The sequence below is a fragment of the Ranitomeya imitator genome, chromosome 1, assembly GCF_032444005.1.
Source record: "Ranitomeya imitator isolate aRanImi1 chromosome 1, aRanImi1.pri, whole genome shotgun sequence".
Classification (NCBI taxonomy): domain Eukaryota; kingdom Metazoa; phylum Chordata; class Amphibia; order Anura; family Dendrobatidae; genus Ranitomeya; species Ranitomeya imitator.
This window is the reverse complement of record NC_091282.1, coordinates 37008556-37025246: the sequence shown is the minus strand read 5'-3', so window position 1 is coordinate 37025246 and position 16691 is coordinate 37008556. Positions and strand designations below refer to the sequence as shown.

General features: G+C 42.6%; 1 protein-coding gene and 1 long non-coding RNA gene across 2 annotated transcripts in view; one reads left to right on the top strand and one right to left on the bottom strand.

The window, feature by feature from the left end:
• Positions 1 to 16691, bottom strand: part of ADAMTS12 (ADAM metallopeptidase with thrombospondin type 1 motif 12) — a 601127-nt gene that overhangs the window by 26259 nt on the left and 558177 nt on the right. The window contains exons 21-23 of the mRNA XM_069745983.1: positions 15119 to 15292; positions 13094 to 13240; positions 6270 to 6423 (exon numbers count right to left, since the gene is read on the bottom strand). Coding sequence (XP_069602084.1) covers positions 6270 to 6423; positions 13094 to 13240; positions 15119 to 15292 — 475 coding nt within the window. The remainder of the gene's footprint in view (positions 1 to 6269; positions 6424 to 13093; positions 13241 to 15118; positions 15293 to 16691) is intronic.
• Positions 1 to 16691, top strand: part of LOC138660464 (uncharacterized) — a 148229-nt gene that overhangs the window by 5822 nt on the left and 125716 nt on the right. The gene's annotated exons all lie outside the window — the stretch shown is intronic.

The window sequence follows — 16691 nt, the reverse complement described above, 5'->3', positions numbered from 1 at the left end:
TGCAGTACTACGCCAGCTTTGACCACATCTGGGGAATCATAGGATTGACCCTGTTATATTAGCACAATCCTATCCTGGTTTTCCCCAGTAGATATTAGTTGATAGTAGATGCACCTATATGTAAACCAGATTGTGTTTGGATCCTGAAAGAATTCAGAATAATAGATTTGGGGCTATTTTCAGTTTGTCCCACTGCTGCCCGTAGCCTCCATCCAAAAATTTTTTGCCTAGAGTTGTCCATCAGTCTTAATGCAATCCTTGTCCTTACAGTGAACTTACATTTTACTGATATAAGAAAATGTCTATTAGGAAATCAATGACTGGCGCATAGCAAATGTGGTGCCAATATTCAAAAAGGGCTCTAAAAGTGAACCTGGAAATTATAGGCCAGTAAGTCTAACCTCTATTGTTGGTAAAATATTTGAAGGGTTTCTGAGGGATGTTATTCTGGATTATCTCAATGAGAATAACTGTTTAACTCCATATCAGCATGGGTTTATGAGAAATCGCTCCTGTCAAACCAATCTAATCAGTTTTTATGAAGAGGTAAGCTATAGGCTGGACCACGGTGAGTCATTGGACGTGGTATATCTCGATTTTTCCAAAGCGTTTGATACCGTGCCGCACAAGAGGTTGGTACACAAAATGAGAATGCTTGGTCTGGGGGAACATGTGTGTAAATGGGTTAGTAACTGGCTTAGTGATAGAAAGCAGAGGGTGGTTATAAATGGTGGATCTGGATAAGTTGGAAACTTGGGCTGAAAGGTGGCAGATGAGGTTTAACAATGATAAATGTAAGGTTATACACATGGGAAGAGGGAATCAATATCACCATTACACACTGAACGGGAAACCACTGGGTAAATCTGACAGGGAGAAGGACTTGGGGATCCTAGTTAATGATAAACTTACCTGGAGCAGCCAGTGCCAGGCAGCAGCTGCCAAGGCAAACAGGATCATGGGGTGCATTAAAAGAGGTCTGGATACACATGATGAGAGCATTATACTGCCTCTGTACAAATCCCTAGTTAGACCGCACATGGAGTACTGTGTCCAGTTTTGGGCACCGGTGCTCAGGAAGGATATAATGGAACTAGGGAGAGTACAAAGGAGGGCAACAAAATTAATAAAGGGGATGGGAGAACTACAATACCCAGATAGATTAGCGAAATTAGGATTATTTAGTCTAGAAAAAAGACGACTGAGGGGCGATCTAATAACCATGTATAAGTATATAAGGGGACAATACAAATATCTCGCTGAGGATCTGTTTATACCAAGGAAGGTGACGGGCACAAGGGGGCATTCTTTGCGTCTGGAGGAGAGAAGGTTTTTCCACCAACATAGAAGAGGATTCTTTACTGTTAGGGCAGTGAGAATCTGGAATTGCTTGCCTGAGGAGGTGGTGATGGCGAACTCAGTCGAGGGGTTCAAGAGAGGCCTGGATGTCTTCCTGGAGCAGAACAATATTGTATCATACAATTATTAGGTTCTGTAGAAGGACGTAGATCTGGGTATTTATTATGATGGAATATAGGCTGAACTGGATGGACAAATGTCTTTTTTCGGCCTTACTAACTATGTTACTATGTTACTATGTTATGTAATGTAAATATATGGTAGAATTCACATTGAGGTGACCATGTCAGAGATAACCTTGACTTAGTGGCTCGGATTGTGAAAAAATGGGAGGATTAGTGTCGAGAAATAAGAAATCGTAGTCTGTAGGTACAGATCTATACATGTATAAGAGTGTAATGTACTTGGAATCCAATAATATAGCACATGGTATATAAGTACCAATGTTTCCATCCAATAGACCTTCACTGTTCCGACTATAGGAAACCTGTCCTTCATATTAATAAGGCACAGATCCCTGCTCAGACTCAGTTCTCATTACTTATGCAAAGTCCGGATGACTACCTTATGTAATTGCCGAGGACATATTGTACTGAAATCGTCATTAAGAACATTGGGTAATAATCGAACCTCCGCAGTGTGGAACAATTAACTCCAGGTAAGTACTTTACATATAGTTCATGTACATTACATTTAGTTCTGGACAAGGCTCCGATGTTAACTAGAACAAAGGATTGTGAAAAGTTTCATCTGTTTTCCCCGTCTCTATTTTGCGTATTCTCATCTAAAAGGAACCCGTCATTAGGAATTGGGCTCCCAGCAGGTTCTCCTGCAACTTTGGAGGCTTTATTCCCAAGTCGGTTTAAGGTGACCTGGTGTAAGCTATTCTCCGGAGAAGTCATCCTCTCCTGGATAGACCGGGTACGCAATCACACACCAGCAATACATGTGCAGAGGCGTACTGTCCACCAAACATCCCAAAAGCTTCTGGTGGGAGCTTGTAGTGACCTACCCAGCCTGTGGGACATCAATCAAATCGGGAAATGACCAGCCACCCAGACTTCTTTTAAAAAGAATTACTCCACTCCAGTGATGGTATATAAACTTGTTTATTAAAAATAGCCTCCCTCTTTGCGGAGCCAACTTGATGAGTAACGGTTCAGCAGAACTTGGGGGAATTACATTACTTACAAAGGTAGTTTTCTGCTTCCAAGGCTATTCCCTCTGTTACTTACATAAAAAATCAGGCTTTCTGCCACCCATGGTAAAGAGTTTCCCTCCCCTGAATTAATACCTGTAGATATAGAAGTAAGTAATTGGCTAAGGTGAGTGATATTATGTCTGTGTAATGGGAGAAAGAGATACAGTTACGATCCCAGTAGGACTTGTTTTAGCTAAGTGGCAAAAAAGAAAAAGTAGGCGCGCACTTACCCTGTTGCGGTGAATATCACTTTATTAGGACATATAAACAAACGGATAGCAGGGAGGGATAGGGTCAGCCACGGACAACGATCGTTTCGTGCTCTACGGCACTTCAACGGGTCGACCGTTGAAGTGCCGTAGAGCACGAAATGATCGTTGTCCGTGGCTGACCCTATCCCTCCCTGCTATCCGTTTGTTTATATGTCCTAATAAAGTGATATTCACCGCAACAGGGTAAGTGCGCGCCTACTTTTTCTTTTTTGCCATTTGGATTCTGCACACATTTTTCCTGGCAGCAGCACCCCGTTGATTCAGGTGTAAAGGATTCATACAGCCAGTATCACTTTCTGTGGTGCTAGACCGATATTATAATACGGTCATTGAGTTGGACCTTTGAGCAGTGCGGATGTATGTCTTCTCTACTATTGGACCTTGTTTTAGCTAAGTCTTCCTGTGTCCAGAAGATGGTTCCTCCCGGGTCATAGCTAAGACTTCCTGTGGCCAGAGGAAGGTTCCTCTCCCGCAGAGCTAAAATATCCTGTGTCCAGAGGATTGTTCTTCACTTTACGATCAAAGATTTCCTGTGTACAGAGGATGTTTTTTCCCCTTCAGTACTAAGACTTTCTGTGTCCAGAAGGTTGTTCCTCCCCCTCAGTGCTAAGATTTCCTGTCTGCAGAGGGTGGTTCCTCCCCCTCAGAGCAAATATTTCTTGTGTGCAGAGGATGGTTCCTCCCCCTCAGTGCTAAGATTTCCTGTCTGCAGAGGGTGGTTCCTCCCCCTCAGAGCAAATATTTCTTGTGTGCAGAGGATGGTTCCTCCCCCTCAGTGCTAAGATTTCTTGTCTGCAGAAGGTGGTTCCTCCCCCTCAGAGGTAAGATTTCCTGTGTACAGAGGATGGTTCTTCCCCCTCAGTGCTAAGATTTCCTGTCTGCAGAGGATGGTTCCTCCCCCTCAGAGGTAAGATTTCCTGTGTACAGAGGATGGTTCCTCCCCCTCAGAGGTAAGATTTCCTGTATACAGAGGATGGTTCCTCCCCCTCAGAGGTAAGATTTCCTGTATACAGAGGATGGTTCCTCCCCCTCAGAGGTAAGATTTCCTGTGTACACAGGATGGTCCCCCCCCACTCGGAGCACTGTGCATATGCACTAATTGCACAGGAAACCTACCGGTCCCTGTGATGAAGCGCTGGTTCTGTCCACTAGGCTAAGGCACCATTTGGTGCTTTTTTTTCTGCAGTGTATTTCTGTGCATAATAAATGCAGTGTATTCCAGTTTCAGCAAAGAACATATACAGTGGGGCAAAAAAGTATTTAGTCAGTCAGCAATAGTGCAAGTTCCACCACTTAAAAAGATGAGAGGCGTCTGTAATTTACATCATAGGTAGACCTCAACTATGGGAGACAAACAGAGAAAAAAATTCCAGAAAATCACATTGTCTGTTTTTTTAACATTTTATTTGCATATTATGGTGGAAAATAAGTATTTGGTCAGAAACAAACAATCAATATTTCTGGCTCTCACAGACCTGTAACTTCTTCTTTAAGAGGCTCCTCTTTCCTCCACTCATTACCTGTAGTAATGGCACCTGTTTAAACTTATCATCAGTATAAAAAGACACCTGTGCATACCCTCAAACAGTCTGACTCCAAACTCCACTATGGTGAAGACCAAAGAGCTGTCAAAGGACACCAGAAACAAAATTGTAGCCCTGCACCAGGCTGGGAAGACTGAATCTGCAATAGCCAACCAGCTTGGAGTGAAGAAATCAACAGTGGGAGCAATAATTAGAAAATGGAAGACATACAAGACCACTGATAATCTCCCTCGATCTGGGGCTCCACGCAAAATCCCACCCCGTGGGGTCAGAATGATCACAAGAACGGTGAGCAAAAATCCCAGAACCACGCGGGGGGACCTAGTGAATGAACTGCAGAGAGCTGGGACCAATGTAACAAGGCCTACCATAAGTAACACACTACGCCACCATGGACTCAGATCCTGCAGTACCAGACGTGTCCCACTGCTTAAGCCAGTACATGTCCGGGCCCGTCTGAAGTTTGCTAGAGAGCATTTGGATGATCCAGAGGAGTTTTGGGAGAATGTCCTATGGTCTGATGAAACCAAACTGGAACTGTTTGGTAGAAACACAACTTGTCGTGTTTGGAGGAAAAAGAATACTGAGTTGCATCCATCAAACACCATACCTACTGTAAAGCATGGTGGTGGAAACATCATGCTTTGGGGCTGTTTCTCTGCAAAGGGGCCAGGACGACTGATCCGGGTACATGAAAGAATGAATGGGGCCATGTATCGTGAGATTTTGAGTGCAAACCTCCTTCCATCAGCAAGGGCATTGAAGATGAAACGTGGCTGGGTCTTTCAACATGACAATGATCCAAAGCACACCGCCAGGGCAACGAAGGAGTGGCTTCGTAAGAAGCATTTCAAGGTCCTGGAGTGGCCTAGCCAGTCTCCAGATCTCAACCCTATAGAAAACCTTTGGAGGGAGTTGAAAGTCCGTGTTGCCAAGCGAAAAGCCAAAAACATCACTGCTCTAGAGGAGATCTGCATGGAGGAATGGGCCAACATACCAACAACAGTGTGTGGCAACCTTGTGAAGACTTACAGAAAACGTTTGACCTCTGTCATTGCCAACAAAGGATATATTACAAAGTATTGAGATGAAATTTTGTTTCTGACCAAATACTTATTTTCCACCATAATATGCAAATAAAATGTTAAAAAAACAGACAATGTGATTTTCTGGATTTTTTTTTCTCAGTTTGTCTCCCATAGTTGAGGTCTACCTATGATGTAAATTACAGACGCCTCTCATCTTTTTAAGTGGTGGAACTTGCACTATTGCTGACTGACTAAATACTTTTTTGCCCCACTGTAACTCATGTTTACAATGCTTTTATTAATGTTGTGGAAACTGACTTGCGGTGCGATTTTGAAATCCGCAAGATGTTAATTTCTCTTGCGGCAAATATGTGTTTTATTTGCAGATTTTCCCCAAAGACTTGAATCAATGAGGAAAATTTGCAGGTAAAAAACTCATATGCATTATAATTGTGTTTCCGCAGCAGAAAAGCACTAAAAATGCCTTTAATCCGCATTTTACAGTACAATACAGTTTTATCAACGCTAAATAACAGAAAGCATCAAAAAACAAAGTAGCGTTTGACATGCCAAAAAGAGATAAAAACCAGAGATGAAAAAAATGAGATAAACATGCATTTAGAAAAAAACACTAAAAATAACGCGAGTAACCTCACATAGCTTTTGGTGCAGAAAATCTGCAACATCAAAAACTTCCCAAATGCTAATGGTGGGACCTTAGACTTACATTTATAATGGCAGCTCAGCATTGTACTGGAGCGGACATACAAGCTTCTGAGATGTAGATGAGGCACGCACGCAACTGAGAGAGCCCAGGAGACGACATGCTGCGGTTCTGTTTTTTGCATCTCTCCTTGTAACTTACCTGAGACTTTAGAGCATTCCTGGATATTGCACGGATGACTTTCCTGGGGTTTTGGTTCTTTGGCGCAATCACTGTTGTTCACAGTCCGGTTATTATCGGTGTCCACACACTGCACGGTTCTTTGTTGCACGCCTTCCCCACAAGATGCCGAACACTGGAATAGACATTACATGAAATGAATTCTACCTTTCATATGTGCTCAGATTCCCTCTAGCTATAATGAGTGATGGGCGAACGCCTGGGTATTCGGGTCCGGCAGGTTCGGCTGGACAGTTAAAAAAAGTTTGGTTTGGGTACCAGAACAGTACCTGACCAAAACCCTATTTAGATGAATGGAGCCCTCGAACATCGGTTGTTTACCTCGCTGTCAATAATGATCTTACCGCCGAACAGAGCCGCCGGTGTTTTTCGCGTTTTGGGGTTCCGAACCTGAACAATAACATGGACTTCATGGAGAAGTCCATGTTTGGGGTCCGTGCCCAAACAGTAGATGTTCGGTAGGGACCCCGAGCTTTACTGTTCGGGTTCGCCCTTCACTAGTTGCAATGTTGGGATATAATGGGCAAACGTAAAACGTGAGTGAGATTCCATGTAATAACACACTCGGGGGATCATAAAGTCAACGTGCCTTGTATCACAATCTGCTGTGATCTTGGCGTCTTTTTTCCACTTTCAATATTATATCCTTGGAGAATGACATTACAAGCTGTTTTCATGTATGAAGCCCCATTTGCACGCAAAAACAAAATGTCTTAAATTGGTTCCCTTTTCAATCCTTATGTTCCCTTCCTTATAAAATAACACCTATACTCACCTCCGGTGCCGACGCTGTTCCAGTGCTGTTGGCACTGGCTCTCCCGGGGCTCATATGGCATTGTGTCACGCAATTCCTGTGGCCAATCAGTGCTGGATTCACTCTCCCCAACTACAGACAAATCACATAAATTTGGAAGAAGTCAGAGCTGCTGCTCCCACTTCCTCTGGATGTCAATTATATCCATAGGAGAGGACAATGAAGCCAGATACGATTGGCAGCAGGGATTGCATGACATAACAATGTTGCGCAAGCCCTGGGAGAGCTGGTGCAGACACTGCTGGAACAGTACTGGCACCAAAGTTGAGCATAGGTATTATTATATAAAGGGGAACGTAGGGATTGAGAAGGGGTTGTCGGGGTAGTGCATGAACCTGGATGATACCACTCATCAGAAATATTGGTAATGTTCATAAAGAAATTAAATTTTGGTCATACAAATAGCCAGACTCACCAGTATATGGGAACCTCCTGAAAGTTACATTTTTTGGGGGAAAAGAAGGATTAAATATGTTGGTTTTTAACACCCTTGACCGTTAGTCATAATGAGATGACTCTGCTTATTCAGCCCCAGTCTATACAGCAAAGCTGACAAGTGAGTTACATAAATTAGGAAGTTGTGGCTTTAGTTGCCAGAGTGAGAACTGTAATATTCTAAGATATTTTATGTGGATAGTCGCAAAACATTCCCTAAAATGTGAAAATATGCCTTTGATCATATATGCATGGTGGTAAATAGACCACACAGACTTATAATGGCTGAGTTCTGTTAAGGTCTCTGTCCTCCTGATGCTGTCGATGAAATTTGCTTTGCCGGTATTATAATTATTAGTTATGTTCTATCACATAATAAAACCAGGAGGATTCTGGGGTCACATACAAGCACGTCACAATTAGGGATGACCTGGGTCTTCTTCTTGGTAGGAGATGTAGAATTTCCTCGACTCCTGGATGTACATTTTATAATATGTAACATAAATTAACACAAACACAAAGTCCTGGTGACACGAGGGTCAATTAAAAAACGATTTATAATAGAAAATTCAAAATTAATTATCTGATCGTTTCTACACGTGATTATAAAGGAAAGTATAGAAAGTAGAGAGCCAGCACTTTTTTTTTTGACGTTTGTAATTTTTCATGTAGGAGTAAATCATTTTAATAAGGTTAATTGCAGCTTGTAGTTCAGATGGATGATAAATGGTTTATGTGATCACAGAAATGGCTGGATGCAAAGGCTACATGTAACAATAGTAACAGGAATCATATATTATTACAATAAAAAAATACATATAATACATGTATATGATTCTAAAAAAATACTAATAATGCATATAATTATAATAATTTAAAGAAGTGTTAAAATCCTAATAAAAAATAGATATTCATACTAATAATACATATAACTATAACTTTAGTTAATGCTAATAGTTCAAATAATTCATATAATATATAATACTACTAATAAAAATATTAGTACCAACAATAATATATATACTATATAGTATTAATACATAAATATTTTTTAATAAATACAAATTCTACAAATAATAATGATACTAATGATAATACATATAATAAAAATATATGAAGCATTTAAAGGGGTTGTTTGGTTCTATGTTTAGGACCCTAATTTAACTGCTTTACATCCTGCCTGCGGACAGCAGTTACAACGAGGGTCTCTCTTACTGGAGGACTCTGCATTATGCAGACAGGTCTTTAATTTTAATAGATATTCTGTAATAATTTGTTTGTCCTGTGGTGGCGCTGCAGGGAAATGAAACACCTCACAGCTGATAGGGTGGACACAAAATCGATGGTCAGAAAAAGCTTCTAACAAAGGGGGATTGAGAACTCCTTGAACCAGTCCCTCCCCATAATCCTGTAGTCTCCTTCCCCATAATCCTGTAGTCTCCTTCCCCATAATCCTGTAGAATGTAAGCCCGCAAGGGCAGGGTCCTCGCCCCTCTGTATCAGTCCGTCATTGTTAGTTTGTTTACTGTATGTGATATTTGTAACTTGTATGTAACCCCTTCTCATGTACAGCACCATGGAATCAATGGTGCTATATAAATAAATAATAATAATAATAATAATAACCAGTAGAGGAGGACCAGAGGACCCAGCCATTTTCCTCCATTCAATTTTTTTTTCATACAAATTTTTTTAGGCTTAAAGAACTGTCAAAATTTGTTTTGTTCGGATGTTCAAATGTTTTTTGCCTTTTTTTGTGATGTGTAGAACCTGATTTTTTCAGACTTTTTTTAATTTATATTTTGCTGATATTAAGCGATTTTGTGTGGGAAATAAAGGAAATACAGGTCTGCCCAGATGTTTAAAATCTATGGGCAGTCCGGAAGTTGTTAAAGAGTAACTTTTTTTTTTTTTTCCAGAATTGAAAAATTGTCCAGCATGAAAACTTAAAACTTTGCAACTCTCATTATTGGGGATTTGTCGTAATTTCTGTAAAAATAAATAAATAAATAAATTGCATGTACCTGTACCTGTAATTTTCTCCAGTCTATTTTCCTGACTTTACCAGTATTAATATCAGAACGTACTGATGTGGAGTACGGATGATGGCAGTGATGGGTCAGCTCCTGTCTCCTCCTCTGAGTGTTCTGCTTATCAGAACGTACTGATGTGGAGTACAGATGATGGCAGTGATGGGTCAGCTCCTGTCTCCTCCTCCTGAATGTTCTGCCTATCAGAATGTACTGATGTGGAGTACAGATGATGGCAGTGATGGGTCAGCTCCTGTCTCCTCATCCTGAATGTTCTGCTTATCAGAACGTACTGATGTGGAGTACAGATGATGGCAGTGATGGGTCAGCTCCTGTCTCCTCCTCCTGAATGTTCTGCTTATCAGAACGTACTGATGTGGAGTACAGATGATGGCAGTGATGGGTCAGCTCCTGTCTCCTCCTCCTGAATGTTCTGCTTATCAGAACGTACTGATGTGGAGTACAGATGATGGCAGTGATGGGTCAGCTCCTGTCTCCTCATCCTGAATTGTTCTGCTTATCAGAACGTACTGATGTGGAGTACAGATGATGGCAGTGATGGGTCAGCTCCTGTCTCCTCCTCCGAGTGTTCTGCCTATCAGAATGTACTGATGTGGAGTACAGATGATGGCAGTGATGGGTCAGCTCCTGTCTCCTCCTCCTGAATGTTCTGCTTATCAGAACGTACTGATGTGGAGTACAGATGATGGCAGTGATGGGTCAGCTCCTGTCTCCTCCTCCGAGTGTTCTGCCTATCAGAATGTACTGATGTGGAGTACAGATGATGGCAGTGATGGGTCAGCTCCTGTCTCCTCCTCTGAGTGTTCTGCTTATCAGAACGTACTGATGTGGAGTACAGATGATGGCAGTGATGGGTCAGCTCCTGTCTCCTCCTCCTGAATGTTCTGCCTATCAGAATGTACTGATGTGGAGTACAGATGATGGCAGTGATGGGTCAGCTCCTGTCTCCTCCTCCTGAATGTTCTGCTTATCAGAACGTACTGATGTGGAGTACAGATGATGGCAGTGATGGGTCAGCTCCTGTCTCCTCCTCCTGAATGTTCTGCTTATCAGAACGTACTGATGTGGAGTACAGATGATGGCAGTGATGGGTCAGCTCCTGTCTCCTCATCCTGAATTGTTCTGCTTATCAGAACGTACTGATGTGGAGTAAAGATGATGGCAGTGATGGGTCAGCTCCTGTCTCCTCCTCCGAGTGTTCTGCCTATCAGAATGTACTGATGTGGAGTACAGATGATGGCAGTGATGGGTCAGCTCCTGTCTCCTCCTCCTGAATGTTCTGCTTATCAGAACGTACTGATGTGGAGTACAGATGATGGCAGTGATGGGTCAGCTCCTGTCTCCTCCTCCGAGTGTTCTGCCTATCAGAATGTACTGATGTGGAGTACAGATGATGGCAGTGATGGGTCAGCTCCTGTCTCCTCATCCTGAATGTTCTGCTTATCAGAACGTACTGATGTGGAGTACAGATGATGGCAGTGATGGGTCAGCTCCTGTCTCCTCCTCCTGAATGTTCTGCTTATCAGAACGTACTGATGTGGAGTACAGATGATGGCAGTGATGGGTCAGCTCCTGTCTCCTCCGCCTGAATGTTCTGCTTATCAGAACGTACTGATGTGGAGTACAGATGATGGCAGTGATGGGTCAGCTCCTGTCTCCTCATCCTGAATGTTCTGCTTATCAGAACGTACTGATGTGGAGTACAGATGATGGCAGTGATGGGTCAGCTCCTGTCTCCTCATCCTGAATGTTCTGCTTATCAGAACGTACTGATGTGGAGTACAGATGATGGCAGTGATGGGTCAGCTCCTGTCTCCTCCGCCTGACTGTTCTGCTTATCAGAACGTACTGATGTGGAGTACAGATGATGGCAGTGATGGGTCAGCTCCTGTCTCCTCCTCCTGAATGTTCTGCTTATCAGAACGTACTGATGTGGAGTACAGATGATGGCAGTGATGGGTCAGCTCCTGTCTCCTCATCCTGAATGTTCTGCTTATCAGAACGTACTGATGTGGAGTACAGATGATGGCAGTGATGGGTCAGCTCCTGTCTCCTCCTCCTGAATGTTCTGCTTATCAGAACGTACTGATGTGGAGTACAGATGATGGCAGTGATGGGTCAGCTCCTGTCTCCTCCTCCGAGTGTTCTGCCTATCAGAATGTACTGATGTGGAGTACAGATGATGGCAGTGATGGGTCAGCTCCTGTCTCCTCATCCTGAATGTTCTGCTTATCAGAACGTACTGATGTGGAGTACAGATGATGGCAGTGATGCGTCAGCTCCTGTCTCCTCCTCCTGAATGTTCTGCTTATCAGAACGTACTGATGTGGAGTACAGATGATGGCAGTGATGGGTCAGCTCCTGTCTCCTCCTCCTGAATGTTCTGCTTATCAGAACGTACTGATGTGGAGTACAGATGATGGCAGTGATGGGTCAGCTCCTGTCTCCTCATCCTGAATGTTCTGCTTATCAGAACGTACTGATGTGGAGTACAGATGATGGCAGTGATGGGTCAGCTCCTGTCTCCTCCTCCGAGTGTTCTGCCTATCAGAATGTACTGATGTGGAGTACAGGTGATGGCAGTGATGGGTCAGCTCCTGTCTCCTCCTCCTGAATGTTCTGCTTATCAGAACGTACTGATGTAAAGTACAGATGATGGCAGTGATGGGTCAGCTCCTGTCTCCTCCTCCTGAATGTTCTGCTTATCAGAACGTACTGATGTGGAGTACAGATGATGGTAGTGATGGGTCAGCTCCTGTCTCCTCCTCCGAGTGTTCTGCTTATTAGAATGTACTGATGTGGAGTACGGATGATGGCAGTGATGGGTCAGCTCCTGTCTCCTCCTCCTGAATGTTCTGCTTATCAGAACGTACTGATGTGGAGTACAGATGATGGCAGTGATGGGTCAGCTCCTGTGTCCTCCTCCGAGTGTTCTGCTTATTAGAATGTACTGATGTGGAGTACGGATGATGGCAGTGATGGGTCAGCTCCTGTCTCCTCCTCCTGAATGTTCTGCTTATCAGAACGTACTGATGTGGAGTACAGATGATGGCAGTGATGGGTCAGCTCCTGTCTCCTCCTCCTGAATTTTCTGCTTATCAGAACGTACTGATGTGGAGTACAGATGATGGCAGTGATGGGTCAGCTCCTGTCTCCTCCTCCGAGTGTTCTGCTTATTAGAATGTACTGATGTGGAGTACGGATGATGGCAGTGATGGGTCAGCTCCTGTCTCCTCCTCCGAGTGTTCTGCCTTTCAGAATGATCTCCTGCAGCAGCTCATCCCCAGAGTTAGAGACACACAGGAGCTGAGCCATCACTGCCATCATCTGTACTCCAAATGTTCTGATATCAGTGCAGCTGGAGGCAGCAAATAGACTGGGGAAAAGTCGAAGTTTGGAAACCACTTACATGCAGTTATTTACAGGAATTAAGGTAAATCAATCTGATATGGATTCCTAATAACGCACTTATATATACGTTGTACCTCCGTCCAGTTGCTTGCCCTCCAGCTGACACACGGCTCCAGGCTGCAGTTTAATGTGACAATCGGACTCTTTTTCAAATCACATCGATTTTCTTTTGGGCAAAACACGTCTCGATGTCGGGCTCCATTTCCACAGGTCTTTGAACACTGAAATTAAAAGTAATGTGCAAACTTTCTATGAAGACGTAATTTATCCCTGTACAATACACTGCATTAATGGTGATGTCGATACTTAAAGGGTTAAACTTTGAACCAATAGCAGCAGTTACAGTCGAGTGTGTTAAACAGTACATACCCACCATGTACTGAGAGGGCCTAACTTCTGAGCCCCCTCTATAAATCGGGACTCCAGGAAGGGGTTAAATAAATTTAAAAGGAGTTTTCAAATTTTCTATAAATCAAGCTTTATCTCTGCTTAAAACAAAAGTTCTACAACTTTCTGATACACTTTGTGTCTCTCCTGCACTGATTGTTCGTTCTCAAATATCTGTCTACAGTTCTGTCTTCAGTGAGGTATCATATTACAGCGGCTTCTGCTTGTAAAAGTCTATGGAGAGGGGAAAAGGACTGGAAGGAAACACAAGCAGAGAGGAAGAAAGGGAAACAGCTGCAGCTTCTGGTGGCTGGAGGTGAAACCGCTAAATAATGAACATGTAATTCCCAGAAATAGTGTTATTCCTCATGTGCACACACACGTCAGAGAATTCTGATATCGCAGGAATGTGTTCAGCATAAACTTAAATAAAATGTCCTAAAATATTCAAAATAATAATAAAAAAAATCACTCTTGCAAAATTCATGTGGATTTTTAGAGCAGATTCTGAAGCTGAAGTTCCGTCCCAAATACACAAGGATGCGAGGAGGAGAACCTACAGGGGGAAGTGTAGAAAAACTGCTGCAGATTTTTCCCACACAAAGGTGAAATGTGCAGCGATTCTGCAACCTGTCGAAAATTTTCAAATTTGAAGCAAAACGAATTTATTGCCGAGGTGCGAAAAAGACAATGAAAGGGTAAAAGTGGCAAATGGATGGACATGGTGGAGAGATAGAGTAGAGGAAAGAAAAGGAGCTAAAGTGGGGAAAAAGAGAGAGAAAGAGAGGGAGAGGTGGAAAAATAAAAGGATGGAGGGGAAAGAGAGAACGTAGAAAGGGAGAGAATGAAGGGAAGGAGTCCTTACACTTTTTAAGGAATATTTTGTGGAATTATTAAGTCTCCGTTTACCCAGCTGGAGATTTAGAGGAGCTTTGGTGGGAAGTAAATGTGAGTTGTGGCTCCTGCTCGTTGTGTGTCCCGTCTCCTCATCATCCTCGACGCGCGTTGTTTATTATTCTACCATTTTATGGTAAATTCTGACACTGATAGTTACTGGTGGCATGGAGATTACCGCACTGTCATCTTCGCTGATGGATTGGATGAAATAGGCACAGACGGGATAAAATAGTGAGCCAGAAAGTGGAACTCGGGGGGCAACATCAATACCTTTTATTGTGAGTTTTTATGGGGGGCTATCACTCCTGGGAAACTTATATCACTATGGTTATCCTGGTTCTATATAAGGCGACCTACAGGAGACTACATCATTACAAAATCCTCCACAGGCTGCAATTCACATCACAACCACTGGGCGGCCACAAATATACACAAAGCTGAAATATCTCCCGACAGAGTATCATAAAAAAAAAAATTTTCCGAGCTGATCATCTGATAACCCCTTGTTTCACGATAACTAAAGTCAAGCAGAAAGTTAACAAAGGGCATGTATATAGGTTGTATACATCTAACGTGATGCGCAGCCGGGATCACACATACGCGAGATATGGCCGAGTCTCCAGGTGAAAACCCAGCTCTGGCGCCGGAACTCCAGAGCGGAGCGTGCAGCCGCCAGCAATACATGGAGCTGCACGCTCCGCTCCAGAGTGCTGGCGCCAGAGCTGGGTTTTCACCTGGAGACTCGGCCGTATCTCGCGTATGTGTGATCCCGTCCTTACACGGATCACCATGTCTATGTGTTTTCGGTACACTACCTCGCTCCACGGTTTGGCGAGCCACGACAGGCACGGTTCTGGATTACAGGAAGTGTTCTGCAGCGGGTTGTGCCCGGGACTCTGACAGTGGAAGGGTCTCAGGGGGCGGTTTTCACGGATATCCATGCACTGGATCTCTCGGGTCATGAATCCACCGCCGCAATTAGTCGAACACTGCGCGATAAATGAAATACACAAGGCTTGTGGTATATAGATATATATCCTGAGATGGAGAGAAATGTGAAGGACATCGATAAGCATACGCCGGCAGCGCTAGTGATGGAGGATGACATGGCGGACCACAGCTCCAATTCTGTGATACCGAGCTCCAAATCTCCTGCAGAGAAACCCGCACCTTAACCCTTCCCTGAGGACCGGGCATATTTTCTAGCTTTAGTTTTTTTTCCCCCCAACAGCCATCCTTTTTTTTGTTTTCGGTCCACATCGCTGTATCAGGGTTTCTTGATTTTTCTTTTTGGGACAAGTTGCACTTTTGATTGACACCGTTCATATTACAATACGATGAACTGGAAAACGGGAAAAAAGTGCGATGAAAAAAAAAAAGGCAATTCTGCAAAAGTTTTTTTTGAGTTTACTTTTTATGACCCTCATTGTGTGGTAAGAATGAAAGGGCGACACAGATTTTTTTTCTCCAGGTCAATATGACTACGGCGATAACAAGCCTATATATATATTTTAAGATGTGAAAAAAAAAATTGGTTAAATTTCTTTTTACTTGTGTCGCTATTTTCCAAGACCTGATTTATATATATATATATATATATTTTACAGATTTTTTTTTTACATATAGCAGCACCACAGTTTTGCAGTATATAGTAAAAAAAAATCATGGTCCCTGATGCCCCGCCACAGGCATTGTCAAGACCGGCATAGAGGTCAGCTCTACGTGCTGCTGTTAGAGGCAGATGATGGCTGAACAATACAGTCATCATCTGCCAGAAATGATGCTGGCTCAGCTTGTAAGATTAAAGACAGGAGTCGCCATCTAATATCATAGCACACCACATATTGGGAAGATATTAAAAAAAAAGTCAAAATTTTGTAAGAAAATGTTGGTTTGTGACACCATTTATCAGACCCATAAGTTTTTTTTTATAATTGATTCAGCCGTGTGAGGGATTGTGTTTTTTTTTTGTGTGCAGCGAACTGCAGTTTTTATTGGTAGCATTTTGGGGTAAATATGACGTTTTGATGACTTTTTTATTTCATTTTTGGGGAAGCTGCTGCAACTAAAAAATAGCAATTCTGCTATTTTAATTTTTTTTCTCCGTTTCCGTTGCTTGGGTTCATTAACTTTATCTTTTCACAGATGCAGTAATACAGATTGTGTTATTTTTCTTTCTCATTTTATTTTTAAAGTAAAAAAAATATACAAAAATATATAATTTTTGTAAGTTTTAAGAACTATTTTTTATTTTATTTAGGATCGTAGGACCTACAATTGTTTCTTTTCAAATAGTAACATTAATTATCCCCTGTGACGTCCATAACAGGCTGGGATTAATAAAAGAACCAAGTTGGTTGGCAGTGTCAAGCTATCGTGGCATCTCAT